Raw genomic sequence first — 27,106 nt, forward strand, 5'->3', positions numbered from 1 at the left:
TCTCTATTCCTGAGATGCTGCCTGGCCTGCTGTGCTTTGACCAGCAACACATTTGCAACTCAGCAATCACTTTCCTAGTTTCCTACAGAGTTCTTGGGTACCCCGATCGGGTCCAAGGGATTTATCCACATTTATGCATCCTTGTAACTGTATTTCCATTATGGTTATGAGATCATAATAATTTACTTCAAATTGCATCGTCACTTCATCTACCTTATTCCAAATGCTTCATGCATTAGCATACAAAGCCTTGAAGTTTGTTCTATTATCAAATTACCCTACACTTTTGTGATTCATTGGTACAATATAGCATTCACACATTGTCCCTTCCTTTTATTTTCTGGTAACAATCAGCCCCAAGACAAACTTGTGTGGAAAATACAGCAGCCAATGTTTACACAATGTGTTCCCCCAAAAAATGTACCATGATGACAAGGTAATTTCTTTTGTGATGTTGTTGAAAGGATAAGTATTGGTCAGCACACAACAGATAAGTGGCCTGATCTAGTCAAAATAGTGCCATGGGATCTTTTACAATTACTTTATGTTGCAAGCAGCAACTCCATTTAATTTATTATCTGAAACACTGAGTCCCAGTACAGTATTCCCTCAGAACTGCTCTAGTTTATCAGCCAATATATTTGTTTTGAAGTCTCTGGAGTAGAATTTGCATTCAAAACTTTTTGACTCGGATAAGATTGCAACCAAATGAGCCACAGTTGCAGTATTTAGCATTAGTTCTGTTTCTCAATTACAAGTTTCTTTGAATGTTTTATATTTTCACCTCTTCTTTAGCTGCCTTTGCTTTTAAGTTTGGCTGTGTTTGCTGATGTTGCTGACACACGTTGTTTCTCCTTTTCACACCGTCCTCTCTCCCCTTGCCCATTCTTCTCTCCTTTTCCCTCCCATCCCACATCCTTTCTCTCTTCCCTCCCATCCCATGTCCTCTCTCCCCTTCCTTCTTATCCTTCATTCCCACCCCTACCATCCTCTCTCCTCTAAAAGAAGCAATTAGAGTCAACTGAACATAATCTTTATGTTCGAATTAATTTTGTAACAATGCGTGTTTAAGTTTGTAGCTGTAAAATCCTTCAGAATTTATTACTTAAGACTATGTACTGATTTAATGTATAAGGATATCTCATTACTACACTTGTTATACACACCCTGTCTGACAATTTATTTCAATCAGTGATCTTCTCTATTAGTTTTCTATAGTTCTGACGTTTCCATTATATCTTTACTTCAAAAAAGGCACTGAAAACCACAGAGATAAAAACATCTGATGAACAGCCCCTTCAAAAGAACAGATAATCAATGTTTGATTTGATGAGTAACCTGCACCAATTAAGTGAAAACTGAAACGATGAGCTCAAGAGTATCAGTCACGGGGGCCTAACAATATACATCTCCCTAGCCTAATCAAATCAGCAAATATGGTATCTTCTTCTTAGCAAACAGTCATAAAAGTAACAATAACAGACAATAATGAAGAGGATTGGCCCAGAGATAATTGACACCTTAAGGAACCACTCAGAAGGTAGTGAGATGTGGCGTTACATCTCAGTTCTAATGGTCCCATATTATGCCATTTCAGTCTTTCCTGGTTCAATGAACAAAATGGGTGAGCTAGATATTTTATGCAAAGTTACAAATGGAAATCGGTTAATCTTTGGAGGAAGTTCCTTGGAGTTCTCATATTCTCTTAAATTTCCATCTGCCAAATCAGAAGAGGAGGCCGTCTTCATGAAGAAGTAAGCTACTATCTCTGAACCTTGCAAGCAGTAGCTGTGATGTTGGTACCATGTACATGTAGTGGTTCTGTTGGCCGAGTTGAGAATTTGAGTTGCAGACATTTCGTCCCCTGTCTAGGTGACATCCTCAGTGCTTGGGAGCCGCCTGTGAAGCGCTTCTGTGATGTTTCCTCTGGCATTTATAGTGATTTGTATCTGCCGCTTCCAGTTGTCAGTTCCAGCTGTCCACTGCAGTGGCCGGTATATTCGGTCTGGGTCGATGTGCTTATTAGAGGCATGGCACTCATCCACAGATTCAATCAATAAGCACATTGACCTGGACCCAATATTCCGGCCACTGCAGTGGACAGCTGGAACTGACAACTGGAAGCGGCAGATACAAATCACTATAAATGCCAGAGGAAACATTACAGAAGCGCTTCACAGGAGGCTCCCAAGCACTGAGGATGTCACCTAGGCAGGGGTCGAAACGTTTGAAACACATATTCCCAGCTCGGCAAACAGAACCACAACAACAAGCACCCGAGCTACAAATCTTCTCCCAAACTTTGAACCATGTACATGTTAGACTTCAATCTAAAAGTAGGGTCTTCATGTGGAGAAACAGTTGTGCAATGGCTAAAGCAGGGGAATAGGACAACAAAGATGCCAGTTCACTGGAGGGCAGAGTCACCTGCTAGCTCCACTCTTTATGTTCTCTTTTAACAAGAATTCTCAATGACCATACATTTGGAAATGCTAGATGCTGTCATGCTGCTGCTCCTTTAACAAGGTTGTGGTGTCCTTGGCTTTTTAATAGAGAGGTTGTAAAAGACACAGACTCCAAAAAGTATACGTTTGAAGGGTTTTAAGGCCAATTTGATTATAACTAACAGATACTGCCTCAGGAAAAAGGCTTTCAAGTTAAAAAAAAGCTTGTACAATGAAAGGGGAGTGGCCAGCTCTCCTAGCTCAGCTTTTCTCTGGTTTGAGTAAAAAGTGAGGTCTGCAGATGCTGGGGATCAGAGCTGAAAATGTGTTGCTGGTTAAAGCACAGCAGGTCAGGCAGCATCCAAGGAACAGGACATTCGACGTTTCGGGCCAGAGCCTGATGGAAGGGCTCTGGTCCGAAACGTCGAATTTCCTGTTCCTTGGATGCTGCCTGACCAGCTTTGCTTTAACCAGCAACACATTTTCAGCTTTTCTCTGGTTTGGTCTGGTCTGGCTATTCACTGAAAGCAATTAGGCAATTGTGAAGCTGCTGGACCCAGAGAAGGGGGTCAGCATGAAGGAGGTCATGCTGGCCCTCTCTCTCTGACTTCTCTCCTGTAAGAACCTGTGTTTGATGTTATCTTTTGTACTGAGGGGCGTTTATGGGGATTGTTGCAAGTATTTGGAACAGCATCATTAAGTTGGTATAATCTGCTGGGTTTTTGGATAGGTTAAGTTATTCTTCATTCTGTTCTCTTTGTGTTTCATTCCGTAATCTTGGAAATGAATTTGGTTTTGTTTAAAACTAAGGTGGTTTGACCAGCTGCATCACTTCTGGAATATCCACAGTACACCTGGAGAATTTATGTAAAACTAGAAATATAATGCTATTTGAGTAACTGTGTTTATGTAATAATTGGATAGTTAGAAAAATGCATTTAGTTCACTGATGTCCTTTAATGAAGAAAATCTGTGCTGTTCTTATTTAATTCATCCTAAATATTACTCCAGACCCACAGCAATGTAGTTGACTCTTAACTGCACTTGAAACAGCTGAACAAGCCATTCAAGTGCCTCAACCATCTTCTCAAAGATAGTTAGGGATAAGCAACAAATGCTATAATATCCATTTATCATTTTTTTTAAAAACACAGCCTTCCAGTGAAATTGTGCACAATGGTTTAGACCATAGAGATGTTTAAACCTAGCATACTGAGAATTTCACATAAATCATGCACACTCTATTGTCCAAAATGAAAAGACTTATGCACACCCTAATGCAGCTTTTGCTGACAGATCTGTTATTTCCCTGGCAGCATATATTACTGCCATGAAATATTGGGTGGCTGCTATCTTGGCTGACAAGCCAGTGTTGTCAGGAGATTTCATTGCATTAATCGGGGGTCGTTAACTCAGTTGGCTGGATATAACAGTGTGGGTTCAATACCCACACTGGCTGAGTTTACCACTGAAGGACTCTCCTTCATAGCCTCTCCCATCGCCAGTGTATGGTGATCCTCAGGATAAATCACCACCAGTCATTTCTCTATTCAAACAGCATGCCTTTAACCTTTTACTGCAGTGATCTCGCATTCATTCTTCCTTTAGCAAACAATGGTGCCGGAAAAATTGATAAAATGGAAAGCTAATAAATACCCAGGGTCTGATAATCTACATCCCAAAGTACTTCAGGAAGTGGCCTTGGAAATAGTGGTGATTATCTTCCAAGATTCTTTAGACTCTGAAATAGTTCCTACAGATTGAACGGTAGTGAATCCAACCCCACTATTAAAAAGGGAGGTCGAAAGAAAACGGAGTTATAGACCAGGAAATTGAACATCGGTCATGGAAAAGAGCTAGAGTCCAATCATCAAGGGTTTTATAGCAGAACATGTACAAAAGAGTGAGTACGGATTTACAAAAGTGAAATCATGCTTGACAAATCTGCTGGAATTGTTTAAGGATGTAACTAGTAGAGTTGAACGGGAGAGCCAGTAGATGTGTCAGAGTATTGAGTACAGGAGTTGGGAGGTCATGTTGCGACTGTACAGGACATTGGTTAGGTCATTGTTGGAATATTGCATGCAATTCTGGTGTCCTTCCTATCAGAAAGATGTTGTGAAACTTGAAAGGGTTCAGAATAGATTTACAAGGATGCTGCCAGGATCGGAGGGTTTGAGCTATTGGGAGAGGCTGAACAGGCTGGGGCTGTTCTCCCTGGAGTGTCAGAGGCTGAGGGGTGACCTTATAGAGGTTTACAAAATTATGAGGGGCATGGATAGGGTAAATAGGCAAAGTCTTTTCCCTGGGGTCAGGGAGTCCAGAACTAGAAGGCATAGGTTTTGGGTGAGAGGAGAAAGATATAAAAGAAACCTAAGGGGCAACCTTTTCACACAGAGTGTGGTACATGTATGAAATGAGCTGCCAGATGAAGTGGTGGAGGCTGGTACAATTACAACATTTAAGAGGCATTTGGATGAGTATATGAATAGGAAGGGTTTGGAGGGATATGGGCAGGGTACTGGCAGGTTGGACTAGATTGAGTTGGGATATCTGGTCATCATGGACAGGTTGGACCAGAGGGTCTGTTCCCATGCTGTATATCTCTATGACTCTAAGTGGTTTTACATGGACCTACAGAAGGCTTTCAACAAAGTCCACATAAGGGATTAATGGGTAAAATTAAACTACATGGCATTGGGGTGATGTCTTGAGACAGTGGGTACCACAGGGGTCAGTACTGGGACTCCAACAACTATTCACAATATATGTTATGATTAAGATGAGGGGATTAAATATACAAAAAGCTGGATGGAAAGTTAAGCTATAAGGAGGAAGCAGGGATGTTGCAGTGTCATTTGGACAAGCTGAGTGAGTGGGTGAATGCATGGCAGCTACAGTATAATGTGGATAAATGTGACTTTATCCATTTTGATAGTAAAAATAGGAATGCAGATTATTGTATGAAAGACTGTAACTGGAGAAAGGGGAATGATCAACAAGACCTGGGTGTCCTCGTGCACCATTTGCTGTAAGTAAGTGTGCAGATGCATCAGGCTGTAAAGAAGGTAAACTGTATGTCGGCCTTCATAGTGAGAGGATTTGAGTACAGGAAAAAGGATGGCTTGCTGCAATTGTACAGGACCTTAGTGAGACCGAGGAATTTTGTGTGTAGTTTTGGTCTCTGCATCTGACGCAGGATGTTCTTGCTCTAGAGGGAAGGTTTATCAAATTTATTCCTGGGATGGCAGTATCAACATATGAGGGGAGAGATTGAGTTGGTTAGAATTATATTTACTGGAGTTAGGAAGAATAAGGGGCAACTCTTATAGAAATCAGTAAAATTCTAACAGGACTAGACAGATTAGAGCAGGAAGGATGTCCGTGATGATTGGAGAGTCCAGAACCAGGAGTCATTGATTAAGGATAAAGGGTGAACCTTTTCAGACTAAGAGGTGAAATTTCTTCACCCAGGGAGTGGTGACCCTTTGGATTGAGGCCTAAACAACATGTTTTCAAGAAGGAGGGAAATCTAGATCTTGCAGCTCAAGGGATAAATGGAGGGGGTGGGATGAGGTTATTGAGTTGATGATCAGCCATGATCAGGTTACTGAGCTCAATGATCAGCTGTGATCATATTGAATGGTGTAGCAGGCCTGAGAGGTCAAATGGCCTACTCCTGCCTTCTATGTTCCCATGACATTTTCAACTCTCTGACTGAAAGTTATCACATCCTGGCAATTTGTCAACTTACAGTTTCATCGATTTTTTCCAATACTACATTTTAACCATTATTAATTTCTTTCAATTCTACACATCCTCTAGATTGTTTAGTCTTCATTATTTGAGGAAGATGTACTGTGGCTATGTTCACAGTCAAAGGCACAAAAGAGTTATTGAGCTTCTCTGCCATTTTCTATTCCCTATTATAACTCTCTTGTCTCTACCTATAATGGACCCACATCTGTCTGTTCAAATCTTTTCCTTATCACATATCTATAGATATAGATTGTATATTTTTAAAGATTCTTGTGATTTTATTTTCATATTGATTCTCTCATTCTTTAATAAATTCTTTATCCTCCTTTGGTGATTTCTAAAGTTTTCCCAGTCTTCATGCTCGCACTTTTTTTGGGCAATTTTATAAGCCTCTTCTTTTGCCCTATTACTATATTTAACATTACCTGCCAGTCATAGCACTCTCACTTTTTCTGTTGTGTAATTTAATCTTAAATGAATGCATGTTTTTGATAACCAAGTATTAACTATTTAAATGCTAGCCATTATATTTCTACCATCAAATCTTTTAATATATTTTTCCATTCCATTATAGCCATTTCCTCTTCATTTCTTCATAATTCTCTTGTTGAGATTTATAACCCTAGTTTCAAATTGAACTACATCTTTTTCATATTGTTTGAAATATTCAATCATACTATGGTCACTATTACCTAAAATTTCTTTCAATATATGCTTATTAATTAGTACCTTCACATTACATAACACTAGACTAAAATAATCCCGTGACCTTGTTATTTCCTGAACACTATCTTAAGAATGAATTTTTCCTTGACAACATTGGTGCTCATTAGATTTACCCAGGCTATGTAGATTGAAGTCTTTCAGATTACTACACTTGTCTTGCTACACACACTCTACTTTCCTGATTTACACTGTGTCCTACTGAGATGCTGTCTCACTAATAACTGGCCTTGTCCCTTACAATCAGCGCTACTTCCACCCCATTCCCAATGAAGGGCTTTTGTCTGAAACGTCGATTCTCCTGCTCCTTGGATGCTGCCTGTCCTGATGTGCTTTTCCAGCACTACACTCTACACTACTTCAACCCCAGCCCCACCACCCCATTTATCTCTCCACCCTGGAGGCTTCCAGCCTCTATTCCTGGTGAAGGACTTTTGCCCGAAACATCAATTTTCCTGCTCTTCGGATGCTGTCTGATCTGTTATGCTTTTCCAGCACCACTCTGATCTAAACTCTGGTTTCCAGCATCTGCAGTCCTCACTTTTGCCTACTTCAACTCCTGTCTAGTGTCACCTATATCTGCTAAATGTCAAATATCCTTTTATATTAGTTCCCCCTGTATTGATCACTCTGCAGCTATATTTCTATAATGGCAATTAACTTTTAGTATTTCTAGCAGTATCATTATCCCATTGCAAATGTTGCTTGCACTCATACAACACAATTTGAATATTTAACCTGAGTTGATTGTAGGATTTGTTTCTGCTGACTTCCACTTTCATTTGTAGATTTTCTTCATATTTTACCAGCTTTTAAAAAATACTTTGGAATTGCCTCGTAAATTCCCATTGAACAATAGCTTAATTTAAACCTTCTGGATTGCTTTAGCATATCTACCGAGAAAAGTATTTATTAGTCCCTGTCTTGCAAAGGTATCACATATCCTCCTAGTTCAAGTTTCACTTGCCCTTGAATTGGTCCCAGTGCCTCAAATCTAAAACCGTCCCTCTTGCATCTGTTCTCCAGCGATCTGTTCAGTTGCTTGATCTTGTATTTTATATTCACTAGCATGTGGTCTTGGGAACAATTCAGTGTCTTTTCAGTGTCTTGCCCAGCTCCCTAAATCCTATTTTCAGAATCTCCTCCACCTTTCAAAATTAAAACTTTAAATAAAGAATGTCCTACACCGCTCTTGATATCCTGAGAGGACACCATACCATTCTTGAATGACATCTGCAGTGGCAGAAATCATTACTCGAATAAATGTACCTTTTCTGGTCAATTTGAACTTAGTCCTCTGGTTCAACAAGACAGATCACTAGCCACAGCTGCCCACGGCACATCAGTACATGTCACAAAACCATGCTGGCTCTTACCAACTAACACTTTGTCCTAGTCTTCAGACATTCTGTTGAAGGTAGATTGTAGCAGTTTCTCCATCTCGGTTGCAAAAAGAACCACCTCAAGGGTCAAACCATGTGTAAGTAAAGCAGTTTGTCAGAGCCCCTGGCAACGTACGCATCCCATCAGTGCTTCAGAAAAGGACAGGCAGAGAAGAGGAGAACTGGAATAAGCTTCTAAAATAGATCCAACATATCTGGCCATCTACACTAATCGGTTTTATAATTGTGAATGGCCCTGAGGTCTAGAAAAATATCCTTACTTTACATTTAAATTGGACTGATTTCCCAGCTATGCAAGTGGCGTTTTGAAATTAGGACGCTTTTTTACCCTCAGCTATCAAAGGTCTCCGAGATGCCGTCAAACCAGGAAGTTGTGTGTTTTTTTTTGCAAAAGAAAACGAGCTGAGAACGCGATTATCAACCTTTCCGCTTCCTGTAGTGCCTGTTCCGTGATAAATATTTTTGTTTCAAGTCAGTACATTTTCCCTAATCTTGTGGCGGGTTGAGGGAAGCAGGCTGTTTTGAAGAGAGAGGTGATCAGAGGTTTGCACTGGACAGATACATTGTGGCGGTGGAGTGTTTGCCGCTGATGTACATTGTTGCAGCCGCATAGTGGGCTCGGATGGCGAGCGAGGGCCCCAGCAGCAGCAGCAGCCTGGCGTACGCAGACGAGCCCGCTCCAGACGGCTTCTGCGATGTCTGCGAGCCGGACGAGGCACGGCCCGCCCTCAAGCTCTGCGACGCCTGCTGCCTGTCCTTCTGCGAGCCGCACGCCCGCGAGCACAATGCGAAGCCGGCCTGGCGCCAGCACGGGCTCCGGGACTTCCAGGCGGCCGCCGAGAGCCGGGAGCCCCAGCCGACGGACACGGCTGGCAACCAGGAAGCCGCCGAGGGAGACGGGAAGCAAGGCGAGAGGAAGAAATGCGTGGATCACAACCAGGAGATTACACTTTACTGCAAAGACGACGAGAAGATCATCTGCGTGTTGTGCGCCCTGGGCCCCCACTGTCAGCACCAGTTGATTACACTGGATGAAGCCTATCTCGCCCTCAGAGTAAGTTGCGTGCAAGTTCACAGGGATCCCACTAAAATAGGAGAGAAAAGTTCGCCGCTGTATTTCTGGGGGCATATTACATAATTAGAATACACACCACCATTGTACATTGTAGTCAGGAGAGGCCCCTTGTGGTAGTGCCCCTACCTCTGAGCTAGGAGGGGTTCACATTCCACCTGCTGCAAGGGTGTGCAGTGAAGTTACTGAACAGAATGATTGGTGACCACCGACAGTGCAGTCAGGTTCGTGCCTGGGTGGGATGGTGTTCCAAGGGTCTGTGTGGACTCGATGGGACGAACAGCCTGCGTCCACACGATAGGGATTAAATGGTTCTACCTCAAAACCTTTCAGACCCCGTGGCTCCATTATGGGGATCAAACCTATTAATGGACGCTGACATCGATTCCTTTTAGACTGAATCACCACCGCTCCTTAAAGTTTCCCTTCACTACAACCTCCACACCTGAGTTATCGGACAACAACAACTTGAATTTGTGTAACCCTGAATATCAGAAAACCTTGTAAGGCATTCACAGGAGAATTGCAAAATGAGGTATGACACCAAAACATAATGTAAGAACATAAGAACTAGGACCAAGGGTAAGCAATTTAGCCCCTTGAGCCTGCTGTACCATCCAGTATGGTCAGGGATAATCTCATCTTGATCTCAATTCCATTTTCCTGTTGGCTGTCTACTACCCTTCAATCCATTACTAATTAGAATCAATCTCGAGTTTGAGAACTCCTTAATGTAACAAATCACGTCAAATAATATTGCTTAAAAAAAACATGTGAGCTGCTGACATCATTGTTGATCCTAGTCCACCATTATTTCCAGTATTTGGATTCTTTTAGCTTGGATCTCAAGCTTTGTTATTCATTCACAGGAGGTAATGGTGAGTTGCTTTCTTGAACTGATGCATTGCACCTATAGTGCTGTTACAGATGGAGAACTAGAATTTTGATTAAGTGAAAATGAAGGAATGGCGGCATATGCCTTAGTTAGCATGACATTTGGAGGGAAAGTTACAGATGGTGCTGACCCCATACATCTGCTGCCATTTCCCTTCCACAAGGCAGACATTATGTGGTTTAGAAAGTGAAGTCAATTTGGTCATTTGTGGCAGTGCATAGAGTCATAGAGATGTACAGCATGGAAACAGACCCTTCGGTCCAACCTGTCCATGCCGAACAGATATCCAAACCCAATCTAGTCCCACTTGCCAGCAACCGGCCCATATCCCTCCAAATCCTTCCTATTCATATATCCATCCAAATGCCTCTAAAGTGTTGCAATTGTACCAGCCTCCACCACATCCTCTGGCAGCTCATTCCATACACGTACCACCCTCTGCGTGAAAAAATTGCCCCTTAGGTCTCTTTTATATCTTTCCCCTCTCACCCTAAACCCATGCCCTCTCCCACACCATGGAAAAGACTGTCTATTTATCCTATCCATGCCCCTTATAATTTTGTAAACCTCCATAAGGTCACCCCTCAGCCTCTGACGCTCCAGGGAAAACAGCCCTGGCCTGTTCAGCCTCTCCCTGTAGCTCAGATCCTCCAACCCTGGCAACGTCCTTGTAAATCTTTTCTAAACCCTTTCAGGTTTCACAACATCCTTCCGATAGGAAGGAGACCAGAATTGCACGCAATATTCCAGCAGTGGCCTAACCAATGTCCTGTACAGTCGCAACATGACCTCCCAACACCTGTACTCAATTCTCTGACCAATAAAGGAAAGCATACCAAATGCCTTCTTCACTATTCTATCTACCTGTGACTCCACTTTCAAGGAGCTATGAACCTGCAGTCTAAGGTCTCTTTGTTCAGCAACACTCCCTAGGACCTTACCATTAAGTGTATAAGTCCTGCTAAGATTTGCTTTCCCAAAATGCAGCACCTCGCATTTATCTGAATTGAACTCCATCTGCCACTTCTCAGCCCATTGGCCCATCTGGTCCAGATCCTGTTGTAATCTAAGGTAACCCTCTTCGCTGTCCACTACACCTCCAATTTTGGTGTCATCTGCAAACTTACTAACTGTACCTCTTATGCTTGCATCCAAATCATTTATGTAAATGACAAAAAGTAGAGGACCCAGCACTGATCCTTGTGGCACTCCACTGGTCACAGGCCTCCAGTCTGAAAAACAACCCTCCACCACCACCCTCTGTCTTCTACCTTTGAGCCAGTTCTGTATCCAAATGGCTAGTTCTCCCTGTATTCCATGAGATCTAACCTTGCTAATCAGTCTCCCATGGGGAACCTTGTCGAACGCCTTACTGAAGTTGATATAGATCACATCTACTGCTCTGCCCTCATCAATCTTCTTTGTTACTTCTTCAAAAAACTCAATCAAGTTTGTGAGACATGATTTCCCATGCACAAACCCATGTTGACTATCCCTAATCAGTCCTTGCCTTTCCAAATACATGTACATCCAGTCCCTCAGGATTCCCTCCAACAACTTGCCCAACACTGACGTCAGGCTCACTGGTCTATAGTTCCCTGGCTTGTCTTTACCACCCTTTTTAAACAGTGGCACCACGTTTGCCAACCTCCAGTCTTCCGGCACCTCACCTGTGACTATCGGTGATGCAAATATCTCAGCAAGAGGCCCAGCAATCACATCTCTAGCTTCCCACAGAGTTCTCGGGTACACCTGATCAGGTCCTGGGGTTTTATCCACTTCTATGCTTTTCAAGACATCCAGCACTTCTGCCTCTGTAATATGGACATTTTGCAAGATGTCACCATCTATTTCCCTACAGTCTATATCTTCCATATCCTTTTCCACAGTAAATACTGATGCAAAATATTCATTTAGTATCTGCCCCATTTTCTGTGGCTCCACACAAAAGCCGCCTTGCTGATCTTTGAGGGGCCCTATTCTCTCCCTAGTTACCCTCTTGTCTTTAGTATATTTGTAAAACCCCTTTGGATTCTCCTTAATTGTATTTGCCAAAGCTATATCATGTCCCCGTTTTGCCTTCCTGGTTTCCCTCTTAAGTATACTCCTACTTTCTTTATACTCTTCTAAGCATTCACTCGATCTATCCTGTCTATACCTTACATATGCTTCCTTGTTTTTCTTAACCAAACCCTCAATTTCTTTAGTCATCCAGCATTCCCTATACCTACCAGCCTTCCCTTTCATCCTGACAGGAATATACTTTCTCTGGATTCTTGTTATCTCATTTCTGAAGGCTTCCCATTTTCCAGCCATCCCTTTACCTGCGAACATCTGTCTCCAATTAGCTTTCGAAAGTTCTTGCCTAACACTGTCAAAATTGGCCTTTCTCCAATTTAGAACTTCAACTTTTAGATCTGGTCTATCCTTTTCCATCACTATTTTAAAATGAATAGAATTATGGTTGCTGGCCCCAAAATGCTCCCCCAATGACACCTCAGTCACCTGCCCTGCCTTATTTCCCAAGAGTAGGTCAAGTTTTTCACCTTAAAATCCCCTACCATAACAACCCTATTGTTCTTACAGATAGCTGAGATCTCCTTACAAGTTTGTTTCTCAATTTCCCTCTGACTATTGGGGGGCCTATAATACAATCCCAATAAGGTGATCATCCCTTTCTTATTTCTCAGTTCCACCCAAATACCTTCCTTGGATGTATTTCCAGGAATATCCTCCCTAAGCACAGCTGTAATGCTATCCCTTATCAAAAATGTCACTTCCCCTCCTCTCTTGCCTCCCTTTCTATCCTTCCTGTAGCATTTGTATCCTGGAACATTAAGCTGCCAGTCCTGCTCATCCCTGAGCCATGTTTCCGTAATTGCTATAATATCCCAGTCCCATGTTGCTAACCATGCGTCTTGTAGGTGGTGCACATTTCTTCCAGTATGTGTCAGTGGTGAAGGGAGTGAATGTTCAAGATGATGGATGAGGTGCCAATCAAGCCAGATGTTTATCCTGGATGGTGTAAGCTTTCTAAGTCTTGTTGAAATTGCACCCATCCAAGCAAGTGGGTAGTGTTCCATCACTCTTCTGACGTTGGGAGATCAGGTGGTGAATCACACGCAGCAGAAATCCCCCAATCGCTGACTTGCTTTTGTAGCCACAATATTAATATAGCTAGTCCAGTTCAGTTCCTGGAAAATGGTAACCAACTTGATTGTAGTTCAATAGTAATGCCTGGAATGAGCAGAATGTCTTTTGAGGAAAATCTAGAAAGGCTAGGCCTGTACCATATGGAGTCTAGAAGTGTCAGAGCTGACTTAATTGGAACATCTAAGGTCATGAGGGGACTTGGGTGGGTAGGAGTTGAAAGGATGACTCTCTTATGGTAGAACCTAGAACTAGGGGGTCATAGCTTAAAAATGGCATTGCCCATTTAAACAGAGGTGATAAAACATTTTTTCTCTCAGATGGTTAGGAGTCGATGGAATTCCCTTCCTCCAAAGGTAGAGAATGCAAAATCCTTAATTATTTTCATGACAGACATAGATCCTCATTATCAAAGGGATGAAAGATTATCAGAGGTATGCAGGAGTCGAAATGAAGTTAAAATAATCAGCCATGATCGTATTGAATGGCGGAGCAGGCTCAAAGGGCAGAGTGGCATACAGAGTTCCTTACTCATATGATTGCCATGGAGGGGAGTGACAAGTTTCTGTTTTGTTTGAGATGGTAATTTTCTGGCACTTGTGTGGCACAAATTTTATTGCCAAGCCTTGTATATTCCTTTTTATGTATTGTCTTGTGATATGTGGGCATCATTGGCTGAGCCAGTGTTTATTGTCCATCCCCATTGAGAAGGTGGTAATGAACTGCCTTCTTAAACTGCTGCAGTCTGTGTTATATGTAGATCCACAATGCTATTAGGGAGGGAATTCCAGGTTTTTGACCAAGCAACAGTGAAGGAACAATGATATATTTCCAAGGCAGGATGGTAAGTGACTAGGAGGGGATCTTTGGAAGATGCTTTCTAAGGATTTTTGGTGAATTTCTGCAGTGCATCTTGAAGATGGTATACGCTGCTGCTACTGAGTGTTAGTGGTGGAGTGAGTGGATACTTGTGGATGTGGTGCCAATCAAGCAGACTGCTTTGTCTTGGATGCTGTCAAGCTGCTTTAGTATTGTTGGAGCTGCACCCATCCAGGGAAATGGGGTGTATTCCATCACACTCCTCACTTTTGCATTGCAGGTGGCAGACAGGAATGAGGGACTCAAGAAGTGAGTTACTCACCACAGTATTCCTAGCCTCTGACGTTCGGTGGCCACTGTATTTATATGGCAAGTCCATTTGAGTTTCTGGTCAATGGTAACCTCCCAGGATGTGATAATGGGAGATATTAACATCATTGAATGCCAAAGGGTAGTGGTTAGATTGTAGGGTGCGAATGTTACTTGCCACTTATAAGCCCAAGCCTGGATATTGCCTAGATCCTGATACATTTGAACATGGACTGTTTCAGTATCTGAGGAGTCATGAATGTTGCTGATTGGTGAATCACTCGTGAACATTCCCACTTATGACCTTATGATGTAGGGAAGCTCATTGATGATGCAGCTGCAGATGGTTGGCCGTAGGACATTACCCTGAGGAACTCATGCAGAAATGTCCTGTTGTTGAGATAACTGACCTCCAACAACCACAACCATCTTTCTATGTGCTAGGTCTGACTCCAATCAGCAGCAAATTTTCTCCCAATATCCATTGATTCCAGTTTTGCTATGGCTCCTTAATGCCACCCTCATTTGAAGTGGCCTTGATGTTAAAGGCTGTCGCTCTCACCTCACCTCTATATTCAGCTCTTTTGTCCAAGTTTGAACCAAGGCTGTAATGACTGGGCATCAGAGAGCAGATTATTGATGATCATGTGCTGCTGATAGCAGTGTTGATGACACCTTCCATCACTTTACTAATGATCGAGAATAGACTGACAAGGTGGTAATTGGCCGAGTTGGATTTATTCTGTCTTTTGTGTACAGCAGATACTTGGACAATTTGTCACATTGTCGATAGATGCTAATGTTATAACTATACTGGAACAGCTTGGTGAGGCAAGTGACAAGTTCTGGAGCACAAGTCTTCAGTACTCTTGTTGGAATGTTGTCAAGTCCCACAGCCTTTGCAATATCCAATGTCTCCAATCAATTCTTGATATTATGTGGAGTGAATCGAGTTGTCTGAAGACTGATAACTGTGATGCTGGGGACCACTGCAGGAGGCCATGATGAATCATCCATTTGCTCTTCCGGCTGAAGATTGCTTCAAATTGTTCGACCTTACTTTTTGCACTAATGTGCTGGGCTCTTCCATCATTGAGGATGCTGAAAATGTGTTGCTGGTTAAAGCGCAGCAGGTCAGGCAGCATCCAAAGAACAGGAAATTCGACATTTCGGGCATAAGCCCTTCATCAGGAATGAAGAAAGTGTGTCCAGCAGGCTAAGATAAAAGGTAGGGAGGAGGGACTTGGGGGAGGGGCGATGGAGATATGATAGGTGGAAGGAGGTCAAGGTGAGGGTGATAGGCCGGAGTGGGGTGGGGGCGGAGAGGTCAGGAAGAAGATTGCAGGTTAGGAGGGCGGTGCTGAGTTCGAGGGAATCGACTGAGACAAGGTGGGGGGAGGGGAAATGAGGAATCTGGAGAAATCTGAGTTCATCTGCATGCCAGGAGCAGTTAGGCGAAAGTGAGGACTGCAGGTGCTGGAGATTAGAGGTGAGAGTGTGGTCCTGGAAAAGCACAACAGGTCAGGCAACATCCTAAAAATGAGGTGTCAGCCTGGTGAAGTTACGTCTGCATGCCAAACAGCATAAGTAGCAAAGCTTCACTAGGTGGGCATCTTATGTTTTGGTGTGCCTGGCACTGCTCCTGGCATGCCCTCCTGCACTCTCCATTGTACCAGGGTTGATCCCTTGGCTTGGTGATAATGGTTGAGTGGGGTTGAGTGCAACCATGAGGTTGTAGATTGTGATGGAGTACAATTCTGCACTTGATGGCCCACAGTGCCTCATGGGTGTCCAGTCTTGAGTTGGTAGATCTGTTTGAAATCTGTCCCATTTTATCTCCGTGATAGTGCCACACAATACAATGGAAGTTTTTCTCAATGTGATGGTGGGACTTTGTCTCCACAAGGATTGTGCAGTGGTCACTCTTACTGGTGCTATCATGGGCAAATGCATCTATAGCTGGTAGATTGGTAAGGATGAGGTCAAATATGTTTTTCCCTCACCACATGCTGCAGGCCCAGTCTAGCAGCTACGCCATTTAGGACCCATCCAACTCAATCAGTCATGGTGCTGCCGAGCCATTCTTAGTGGTGGACGTTGAAATTCCACATCCAGAGTACACTTGTGTCCTTGCCATCCTCAGTGATTCTTCTCAAGTGTTGTTCAATATGGAGGAGGATTCACCAGCCAAGGGAGGGCGGTACATGGTAACTAGTGGGAGATTTCTTTGCCTGTTTTAAATTCAAAATCATGAGCCTTCTGGGATCCGGATTCAATGTTGAGGATGCCCAGGGCAATTCCTTACTGATTGCAACCCACTGTGCTGCCACCTCTACTGGGTCTGCCCTGCTGGTGGGCAGGACATATCCAGCAATGGAGATGGTGGTGTTTGGGACATTGTCTGTCAGTATAACTATGTCAGACTTGACAAGTCTGTGAGACAGCTCTCCCAGTGTTGACACTAGCCCCCAGCTGTTAGCAAGGAGGACTTTGTAGGGTTACCAGAGCTGTTTCTGCCATTGTCCTTTCCGATGGGTCGATTTTGAGTGGTACATCCGGTTTCATTTCTTTGTTGAGACTTCATAGCGATTGATACAACTGAGTGACTTGGTAGGCTATTTGAGAGTTTTTGGATGTAGGTTTGTTCGCTGAGTTGAAAAGTTCATTTCCAGATGTTTCGTCACCCTACTAGGTAACATCTTCAGTGGGCCTCAGGCAAAGCAATGTTGAAAATTCCTGCTTTCTATTTATATGTTTGGTTTTTGGGGGGGGTTGATGATTTAATTTCCTGTGGTTATGTCATTTCCTGTGGTCAAGTCACTTCCTTTCCCTTTTCTCAGGGGATGGTAGATGGGGTCTAACTCGATGTGTTTCTTGATAGAGTTCCGGTTGGAATGCCATGCTTCTTTGTTTGGCTTGTCCTAGGATGGATGTGTTGTTCCAGTCAAAGTGGTGTCCTTCCTCATCCGTATGTAATAAGTGGAGGAAGGACATCACCAACCCAAAGAAGCCCAAACATATTAATAGAAAGCAGGAATTATCAGCAGTGCTTCGCCTGAGGCCCACTGAAGATGTTAGCTAGTAGGGTGACTAAACGTCTGGAAACGAACCTTCCAGCTCAGCGAGCAAACATACATCCAAAACCTCAACCTGAGCTACAAATCTTCTCAAAACTCATTTGAGAGTCAACTATGTTGCTGTGGATCTGAAGTCACGTGTAGGTCAGACCAGATGAGGCTGGCAAATTTCCTTCCTTGGAGAACATGAGTGAGCTAGATGGGGTTTCCTGACAATCGACAATGGATTCATGATCATCAGTAGATTCTTAATTCCAGATATTTTTTGTTGAATGTAAATTCAACCATTTGCCATGGCAGGATTTGAACTAGGGTCCCCAGAACATGAGCTTCAGTATCAGAGGAGTGACAAGTGGTGCTGAACATTGTGCAATCATTGGCAAACATCCCCATTTCTGACTTGACAAAAGGAAAAGTCATTGATGAAACAGCTGAATATGGTTCAGCCTGGGATACTTCCCTTAGGAACTTCTGGAGAGATGTCCTGAGACTGAGGTAATGGACCTCCAGCATTCACAACCATTTACTTTTGTGGCATGTCAGACTACAACCAGCAAAGACAAAATACAGCAGGAGGAAACAAGCCAATGGTAGCCCCGAAGATTAGGTTGAAATAAGAATCCAGCAAAGGAGGACTGAAAAGATAATAAAAAGAAAGAAAGAAAATAAAGTACAAGACAAATGAGCAAAGAATATAAAAAGTGATCATAAGAGGTCCTTTAAATATATACATAGGAAGAGAGAGGTCAAAGTGAACATCGGCCCTTTAGAAAATGAACCTGAAGAGAGAGTCCTGGAGAACAAAGAAATAGAAGAGGAGTTGAACAAATATTTTGCATTAGTCTTTGTGGTGGAGGATATGTCTATCATCCCATTCATACTAAAGAATAAGGGGAGATGAATTATGTACCATCACCATCACTAAAGAAGTAGTAATAGACAAACTAATGGGACGAAAGGCAAATAAGTTGCCTGGCCCTGATAGCTTACATCCTAGGATCCTAAAAGAGGCAGCAACAAAGATAGTGGATATATTGGGGTTGTAATTTTCCAAAAATCCTTAGGTTCTGGAGAAGTAGCAGGATTAGAAACCTGCTAATGTGACACCCTATTCAAAAATGGAGGTACGTAAAAAGTAGGTAACAATAGGCTGATTAGCCTAATATTATATTGTTTGAAAAGTGTTGTAATCAATTATCAAGGAAGTATCAACAACATATTAGGAAAATTATAATCAAGTCAAACTAAATAAGCATGGCTTTATGAAAGCAAAATTATCGAGTAAAAAATGAGGTCTGCAGATTCCTGATGAAGGGCTTATGCTCGAAATGTCGAATTCCTTATTCCTGAGATGCTGCCTGGCCTGCTGTGCTTTGACCAGCAACACATTTTCAGCCGAAAGCAAAATTAAGTCTGACAAACTTGTTGGTGTTTTTCGAGGAGGTCTCAATTAGAGTGGACAGAGGGGAACCAGTAGATTTATTGTATTTGGATTTCCAGATGGTGTTCAACAAGGTACCTCACAGAAGGTTAAATCATAAGATGTTGTGGGTTGGCCCACATGTTGTAGGTATTATGTTGGCGTGAATAGAGAACCCTGACCTGCCATACTTTTCCAGTGCCACACTTTTCAACTCTGACTCTCCAGCATCTGCAGTCCTCACTCTCTCTGTTGATGAATCGAGAGTTGACTAATGGGCAGTACACAACGAGTGGGGATAAGGGTTCTTTTTCAGGTTAGTGAACTGTAATCAGTGGGGTCCACATGGTTGGTGCTGGGACCCCAACTGTTTACAGTATATGTTCAATATATGATGGAAGGGACCAAATATAGTGTTACCAAATTTGTCGATGGCACACAAATAGGTGAAAAACCAAGTTGTGAAAGGGATGCAAAGTTTATAGAGATGTTAAGTAAGTGGGCAAGAGATTAACAAATGGAATATAACATTGGATATTGTGAAGTTGTGAAATTTAAATGAAAAAGTGCAAAAAGCTACAACACAAATGGACTTGAGGGAACTTGTGTGTGAAAGCCAGAAAGCCAGCACACAGGTGCAGCAAGTAATCAGGAACACGTATTGAAGGTTGGCCCTTATCTTAAGGTAGTTGGAGTGTAAGAGTAGGGAGATTTTACTGCAACTGTAGAAGGTACTGGTAAGACCACATTTGGAGTACTGCAAATGATGTAATTTCATTGAAGGAAATTCAGAGAAGGTTCATTAGGATGATCCCTGTTTGATGGAATTGTTTTATGAGCAAAGACTAAACAACTCTACTCACCAGAGTTAGGAAAATGAGAGGTGGCGTCATTGAAAGATTGAATTCTTAAGTGCCTTAATTGAGTAAGTGCTGAGAGGATGTTTTCCCTGATGGGAAAGTCTAGCACTAAAACGCATAGCCTCAGAATAAAGGGGCTGCACTCCCTCCGCTCCAATCCCAACCTCACCATCAAACCCGCAGACAAGGGAGGCGCGGTGGTAGTTTGGCGCACTGACCTGTATACCGCTGAAGCCAAACGCCAGCTCGCGGACGCCTCCTCTTATCGCCCCCTTGACCACGACCCCACCTCCCACCACCAAACCATCATCTCCCAGACCATCCAGGACCTCATCACCTCAGGGGATCTCCCATCCACCGCCTCCAACCTCATAGTCCCACAACCCCGCACCGCCCGTTTCTACCTCCTGCCCAAAATCCACAAACCTGCCTGCCCCGGCCGACCCATTGTCTCAGCCTGCTCCTGCCCCACCGAACTCATCTCCCAATACCTCGACACGGTCCTGTCCCCTTTAGTCCAAGAACTCCCCACCTACGTTCGGGACACCACCCACGCCCTCCACCTCCTCCAGGATTTTCGCTTCCCCGGTCCCCAACGCCTTATTTTCACTATGGACATCCAGTCCCTGTACACCTCCATCCCCCATCACGAAGGACTCAAAGCCCTCCGCTTCTTCCTTTCCCGCCGCACCAACCAGTACCCTTCCACTGACACCCTCCTTCGACTGACTGAACTGGTCCTCATCCTGAATAACTTCTCTTTTCAATCCTCCCACTTCCTCCAAACTAAAGGAGTTGCCATGGGCACCCGCATGGGCCCCAGCTATGCCTGCCTCTTCGTAGGATATGTGGAACAGTCCATCTTCCACAACTACACTGGCACCACCCCCCACCTTTTCCTCCGCTACATCAATGACTGTATCGGCGCTGCCTCGTGCTCCCACGAGGAGGTTGAACAGTTCATCAACTTTACTAACACCTTCCATCCCGACCTGAAATTCACCTGGACCATCTCAGACTCCTCCCTCCCCTTCCTAGACCTCTCCATTTCTATCTCGGGCGACCGACTCAACACAGACATCTATTATAAACCGACTGACTCCCACAGCTACCTGGACTACACCTCCTCCCACCCTCCCCCCTGTAAAAATGCCATCCCATATTCCCAATTCCTTCGTCTCCGCCGCATCTGCTCCCAGGAGGACCAATTCCAACACCGCACAGCCCAGATGGCCTCCTTCTTCAAGGACCGCAGATTCCCCCCAGACGTGATCGACGATGCCCTCCACCGCATCTCCTCCACTTCCCGCTCCTCCGCCCTTGAGCCCTGCTCCTCCAACCGCCACCAAGACAGAACTCCACTGGTTCTCACCTACCACCCCACCAACCTCCGCATACAACGTATCATCCGCCGCCATTTCCGCCACCTCCAAACGGACCCCACCACCAAGGATATATTTCCCTCCCCTCCCCTATCAGCGTTCCGCAAGGACCACTCCCTTCGTGACTCCCTCGTCAGATCCACACCCCCCACCAACCCAACCTCCACCCCCGGCACCTTCCCCTGCAACCGCAGGAAATGTAAAACTTGCGCCCACACCTCCACACTCACTTCCCTCCAAGGCCCCAAGGGATCCTTCCATATCCGCCACAAGTTCACCTGTACCTCCACACACATCATCTATTGCATCCGCTGCACCCGATGTGGCCTCCTCTATATTGGTGAAACAGGCCGCTTACTTGCGGAACACTTCAGAGAACACCTCCGGGCCGCCCGAACCAACCAACCCAATCACCCCGTGGCTCAACACTTTAACTCTCCCTCCCACTCCACCGAGGACATGCAGGTCCTTGGACTCCTCCACCGGCAGAACACAACAACACGACGGCTGGAGGAGGAGCGCCTCATCTTCCGCCTGGGAACCCTCCAACCACAAGGTATGAATTCAGATTTCTCCAGTTTCCTCATTTCCCCTCCCCCCACCTTGTCTCAGTCGGTTCCCTCAACTCAGCACCGCCCTCCTAACCTGCAATCCTCTTCCTGACCTCTCCGCCCCCACCCCACTCCGGCCTATCACCCTCACCTTGACCTCCTTCCACCTATCCCACCTCCATCGCCTCTCCCCCTGGTCCCTCCTCCCTACCCTTTATCTTAGCCTGCTTGGCGCTCTCTCTCTCTTATTCCTGATGAAGGGCTCATGCTCGAAACGTCAAATTCTCTGTTCCTGAGATGCTGCCTGGCCTGCTGTGCTTTGACCAGCAACACATTTGCAGCTGTGATCTCCAGCATCTGCAGACCTCATTTTTTACTCAGAATAAAGGGGCGCCAATTGAATACTGAGATGAGGAGGAATTGCGTCTCTCTGAGGGTTATGAGTCTTTGGAACTCCTTGCCTCAGAGAGCTGTTGGGATAGAGTCCTTGTGTATATGTAAGGCTGAGATAGATCAATTCTTGATCAGTCAGGGAATCAAAGGTTATGGGGAAATTGCAGGAAAGTGGATATGAGAAATGTCGGATCATTCATGATCCAATTGAATGGTGAAGTGGGCTCAGTGGGTAGGATGGCCGACTGCTATTTCTATTACTATTGTTCTTTATGGTCTTATTAAAGAGGTTTTATTTTCTATTGACTCCATTTTGTGATACCAAACTCAGTCAAATATTGCCATTGATCTTGAGGGCAGTCACTCTTAACCCACCTCTGAAGCGTAACTCTTTTGTTCATGTTTGGACTAAGGCTATAATGAGGTCGGGAGCTGAGTGGCCCTAGCAGTGGTCAGGGTACTGCTGAACAAGTGCTGCTTGATAGCACTGTCTGCAACACCTTCCATGCCTTTACTGGTGATTCAGAGTAAACTGACAGTGTGGTAATTGGCCGAGTTGGAATAGTCCTGCTATTACAAAAAGATAGCCTTTTGTAATTTTCCCCATCATTTGGTTCGGCCAGTGTTGTGGATTTTCGATTGAGTGACAAGTGAAACAGTCAAAGGAATATCTTCAGGAGGAGAAAAAGGTGGTGAGTAAAGGCTATACAGGTTGGGACTCTACTCATCAGAGTTATATAAATGAGAGGCGATCTCAATGAAACATATAGGATTCTTAAGTGGCTTAATATGATAAGTGCTGAGAGGATGTTTCTCCTCATGGAAAAGTCTAGGACCAGGCAGCAAAGCCTCAGAGTAAAGGAATGTTAATTTACCGAGAAATTTACAGAGGGGTTTTCAGAGCTTATGGCCCAAGCGTCTGAGACATCCACAAATGATGGATCAAAGAAAGTCACAGATACATCAGCCAAAATTGGAGGAGCACATGGATCTTGGTGGGGGAGGGGGTGGTTATAGAAAATAAGAGTGAAAGTGGATGAGACTGGGGACAGTTTTGTAAACAAAGAGAGAATTTTTAAATTGTCAAACCGGAGTAAATGGGATGAAAAGCATTTTCATCCCTACAGGGAGGGTAGCAACAAAATGGAAACCAGGCTTGTTTGGTGATGTCATATTGCCCAGACAAACAATTGCCTTGATCTGCTGTGGGAGACACCAGCTAAAGAATTGCTGTCTCTATTTTCTGAGATTTTAATAATTTATCTTTATTGTTTTGCCAGAGTTTTGCACTTGGAGTGGAGGGTCGCAGAGTGAAGGGTAAAAGCTGTTGCAAACAATGTTTTCTTGCTTTTACCAATAAAGTGTCATTCCCCAAATGTGGTGAAACATAAATTAAATGCAGGTGAAGCCATTATTGTTGCATTTTCCATCTCTATGACATGCCGCATACTTGACACAAATCAAAGGCATATAGATGAGTTTTACAGGGTGACCAAAGACTTACTAACCTTAGTAAAGGATCAACATTTTAAAGAAATTAAACTGAAAATGGAAGGAGGAGTGTTTAAAACAACGAGTTAGGGACCTGGAGGAAACAATTCGTGTTCGCTGCCAACTGTAGTGACTGCAGAGTGGTCTCCACTGCTTGTGCCTGGCCCTAACCTACATAACATAATTCTCTAACTGGGTGGGTTCTTATGAAGCACAATATCAGTTACTTGTTGAAGGAAACCATTTTCTAAGATAATTAAATGGGCTAGTTTTGATTGTCAGAAGGGCTCATTGACTTTTTTCTCCATCCTGTTTGACCCTAGGTTTGTCTGGGGTTTTGTTTTCCTTTTCTCAGGTTACATATTGATGAGGATCAGGGTTCCTGTTGGGTATGCAGGAAATGTTAAGTCTTGCTTTTTCCATCGTCATGAGTGTGGGACAGGCTCAGTAAGCTACTTGTCATTTCCGACCCAGCATTTCTACAGTCAGTGGGATATGTCCAGCAAACGTTTAAACTACCTGAACCCAAACAGGGAAACTATGGAAAACACCTCAGCACAACTTTATGGAGAGGTAAGAATTAGGGTGTGAGAGTGGCCGAGAGAGCTTTCGGGGTCAAATCCACTGCCAGTGGCTGCACCAATTACCCGACGAAGCAGTACTCTCTTTTTAGTCCCAGTTGATGACCAGTTGAATAACTGAGAACTTGGCATCGCCGTCAGTGGCTAAATAAGGGACATTAATTATAGGCAGAAGGCAAAGCACTGCACGTTCTAGGGATATGAAGTAAAAATGCTGGGAATGCTTTTAGCAGGCAGCGGCAATGGAGAGAGGGATGAAAGGGTTAATTTTCAAACTAATGACTTGTTGACAGATCTGATGAAAACTCATCAACTCGACACGCTTGGACGTTTGCTTTCCCGCTGATCCTGTACACTATCGATGCTCAGTAGCTGTAATATTGTTCTTTAATGGAGAGAGGAATCTGTGGCAACATCACAGCAGTCAATGCTACTACACATTGCCTTTTAAGATACAGCGTGTTGTTATTTATGTTTTTTCCACAACTTTCTGTGGGGAGGAAAAGATTCTTTATTGCTGGTTTCAGTTGCACATCTACATGCAGATTGTAACAATACATCTCTCAGTAAGTGGTTGTTAATTTATGCAGGGTATTAAAAGCTAAATAAGGGCTCCTTTCATACAGGGCAAGTACAGTCTTGCAAGAGTTTGCTTTTCTTGGGTATAAGCCCATTAACTGCGGGAGTTACTTTGGATCACAAAGTACTCCCTGCACTGGACAAGTGACAGAGGATGTGATAGTTGGCATCTATACTCAGTGAGGTCTCATTATCAGTGATGACATTTCTGTGGAAAACATCCAAAATGGGACCATTTTACCAAAAGTCAAAATTTCCAACAGTCAATTGTCATAAACTAACAGTAGATGTGATCTTTGACTGCTGCTTTAATTGCCTTTCCTGGAACCCACAATGTGATTGAGACTGGACACTCATGGCTTTAAATGCTGTTGTGCGTCCTATTTTTTAACTGTCCCTCTCTGTACAATACTAGCCGTGACCTGTGTTTTAATGTCCACTTATTGAATAAAGAAAGGCTTTGTTCACATTGTAACCAACAATCATCTTCACCTTAGTCAGTAGGATGTTAAATTGACAGTACAGATTACCAACTGTTATGTCACCCATCTGTTGTCCATCTGCAAAAAGACGTATTGATGATTTCATCGAAATGTTCAAAATTTCAAGGGCCTTTTAATTAGGGAGATCAATATCTGCTTTAAATTGTTGGTAATGAAAGGCAACAGATATAAGATTATTGTCAAAACAGGAGCAAGATGAGGTCAATTTCTTTGCATAGTGCATTCTGACTTTGAGTGCACTGCCTAAGAAGGTGGTACTGCAGAAGCCATCTGAACTTTCAGAAGAAAATTGAATACAAACATGAAAAGAAACATTTGCAAGCCTCTGTGAAATGAATAGATGAGGCTAATTGAACAGCTATTTGGAGAGTTGGCACAGATATAATGGGCTTCTGCTGTAACATTATATTATTCTCTGGATTGACTGTTTATATGAAAGCTGTCACTGGTGCCTTTACAGGAGTAACAAAAATGTTAGTAGATGGTAACTTTTGCGAGTTCTGTAAAGTAACAGGACAGTCTTAGTTGGGGATAAATGTTGAACGTGGAGTGTCCTGTTGAGATGTTTGGTTTGAACAATAAATATTCACAAAATAAAGTAGGAAGCAGAGCTTTTATTATTATCACAAGCACGTCACTGGGGGAATAAAATGAATAATGCTCAATACAATGTGCAATAATGCACTATACCCATAGAGAAAGTGAAGAATGGTTTGTCAAACATTTCTAGTGAAGGCACCTGTATCCCTATGCATTGAACAAATCAGAATGATACACAATTGAAGGAGAGGCTGGAGGTAAATTGTTAAAAAGTAGATATTTTTAATCAACCTGTTCAGAAGTATTATAACAGACCTCTGGAGCAGGTGAGACTTGAATCTGGGCTTTTTTGCTCAGAGATAAGGATATGGTCATTGTGCCACAAGAGCCTCTTAAAATTCCTTTTAATCAACCTAGTCAAACATGTTATGACACTTCTCTTAGTAAGGTAGGACTTGAACCTGAATCTTCAGGTCCAGAGGTAGGAACATTAAGCCTTAATTATTAAAAAGAAAACTTAATTTTATTCAGATACTTTGAGAATTAGCTATTAATTGTTTATTTATTGTGTTTAATTGTTTGCAGGTGATGAACATTAACTGGAAAATAAATAACAGTTTGTAGGTTAGGAATTGTGTAACTTTATAAATACATGTTATAAATGTTTATAAAGATGGGCTCCAGTTCTGTAATTTACCATTGGCTTCCTGACATGTAACAGGTCAGCTAAGGGTGAAGGTTGGGAGTTAAGAAAAAACCTTGAGGGTGTGGATTTGAGCTTGTTATTATCGTAAGAAAAGTAAAGTACAATATTTTGTGAGCTGAATGTTAGTCAGTCAAATAATAATGGTGGTTTGGATCTTCTTCTGAGGTTTTTGGATAAGACTTGGAAGAAAGATGATCTATTAAATTCCTGAAGCATGGTAGGACTTTGCTAAATTCTGGAAAGCAGATTGTGCACGGAGAAAGAAATCAAACATTAACGGCTTGTACAGATGATTGACAAAATTCAAGTTGGGAATCCCTGGATAAGTACTTGTGTTTAAATTGCTACAATTTACTAATAAGCCCCATATGATTTTAGTTAGTGTTGAGTCATCAGAAGGTCAACCTTTTGACAATATCTGGGCAGTGTGTTATGATCCTTGAGGAGAC

General features: G+C 43.2%; 1 protein-coding gene across 1 annotated transcript in view; it reads left to right on the plus strand.

Annotated features, from left to right (window-relative positions):
• Positions 1–8,701: 8,701 nt before the first annotated feature.
• The window catches only part of trim44 (tripartite motif containing 44), a 121,961-nt gene continuing 103,556 nt past the window's right edge, over positions 8,702–27,106 (plus strand). Inside the window, exon 1 of the mRNA XM_060838719.1 lies at positions 8,702–9,383. Coding sequence (XP_060694702.1) covers positions 8,952–9,383 — 432 coding nt within the window. The 5' untranslated portion in view covers positions 8,702–8,951. The remainder of the gene's footprint in view (positions 9,384–27,106) is intronic.

Source organism: Hemiscyllium ocellatum, chromosome 18, assembly GCF_020745735.1.
Source record: "Hemiscyllium ocellatum isolate sHemOce1 chromosome 18, sHemOce1.pat.X.cur, whole genome shotgun sequence".
In the NCBI taxonomy this organism is placed as follows: domain Eukaryota; kingdom Metazoa; phylum Chordata; class Chondrichthyes; order Orectolobiformes; family Hemiscylliidae; genus Hemiscyllium; species Hemiscyllium ocellatum.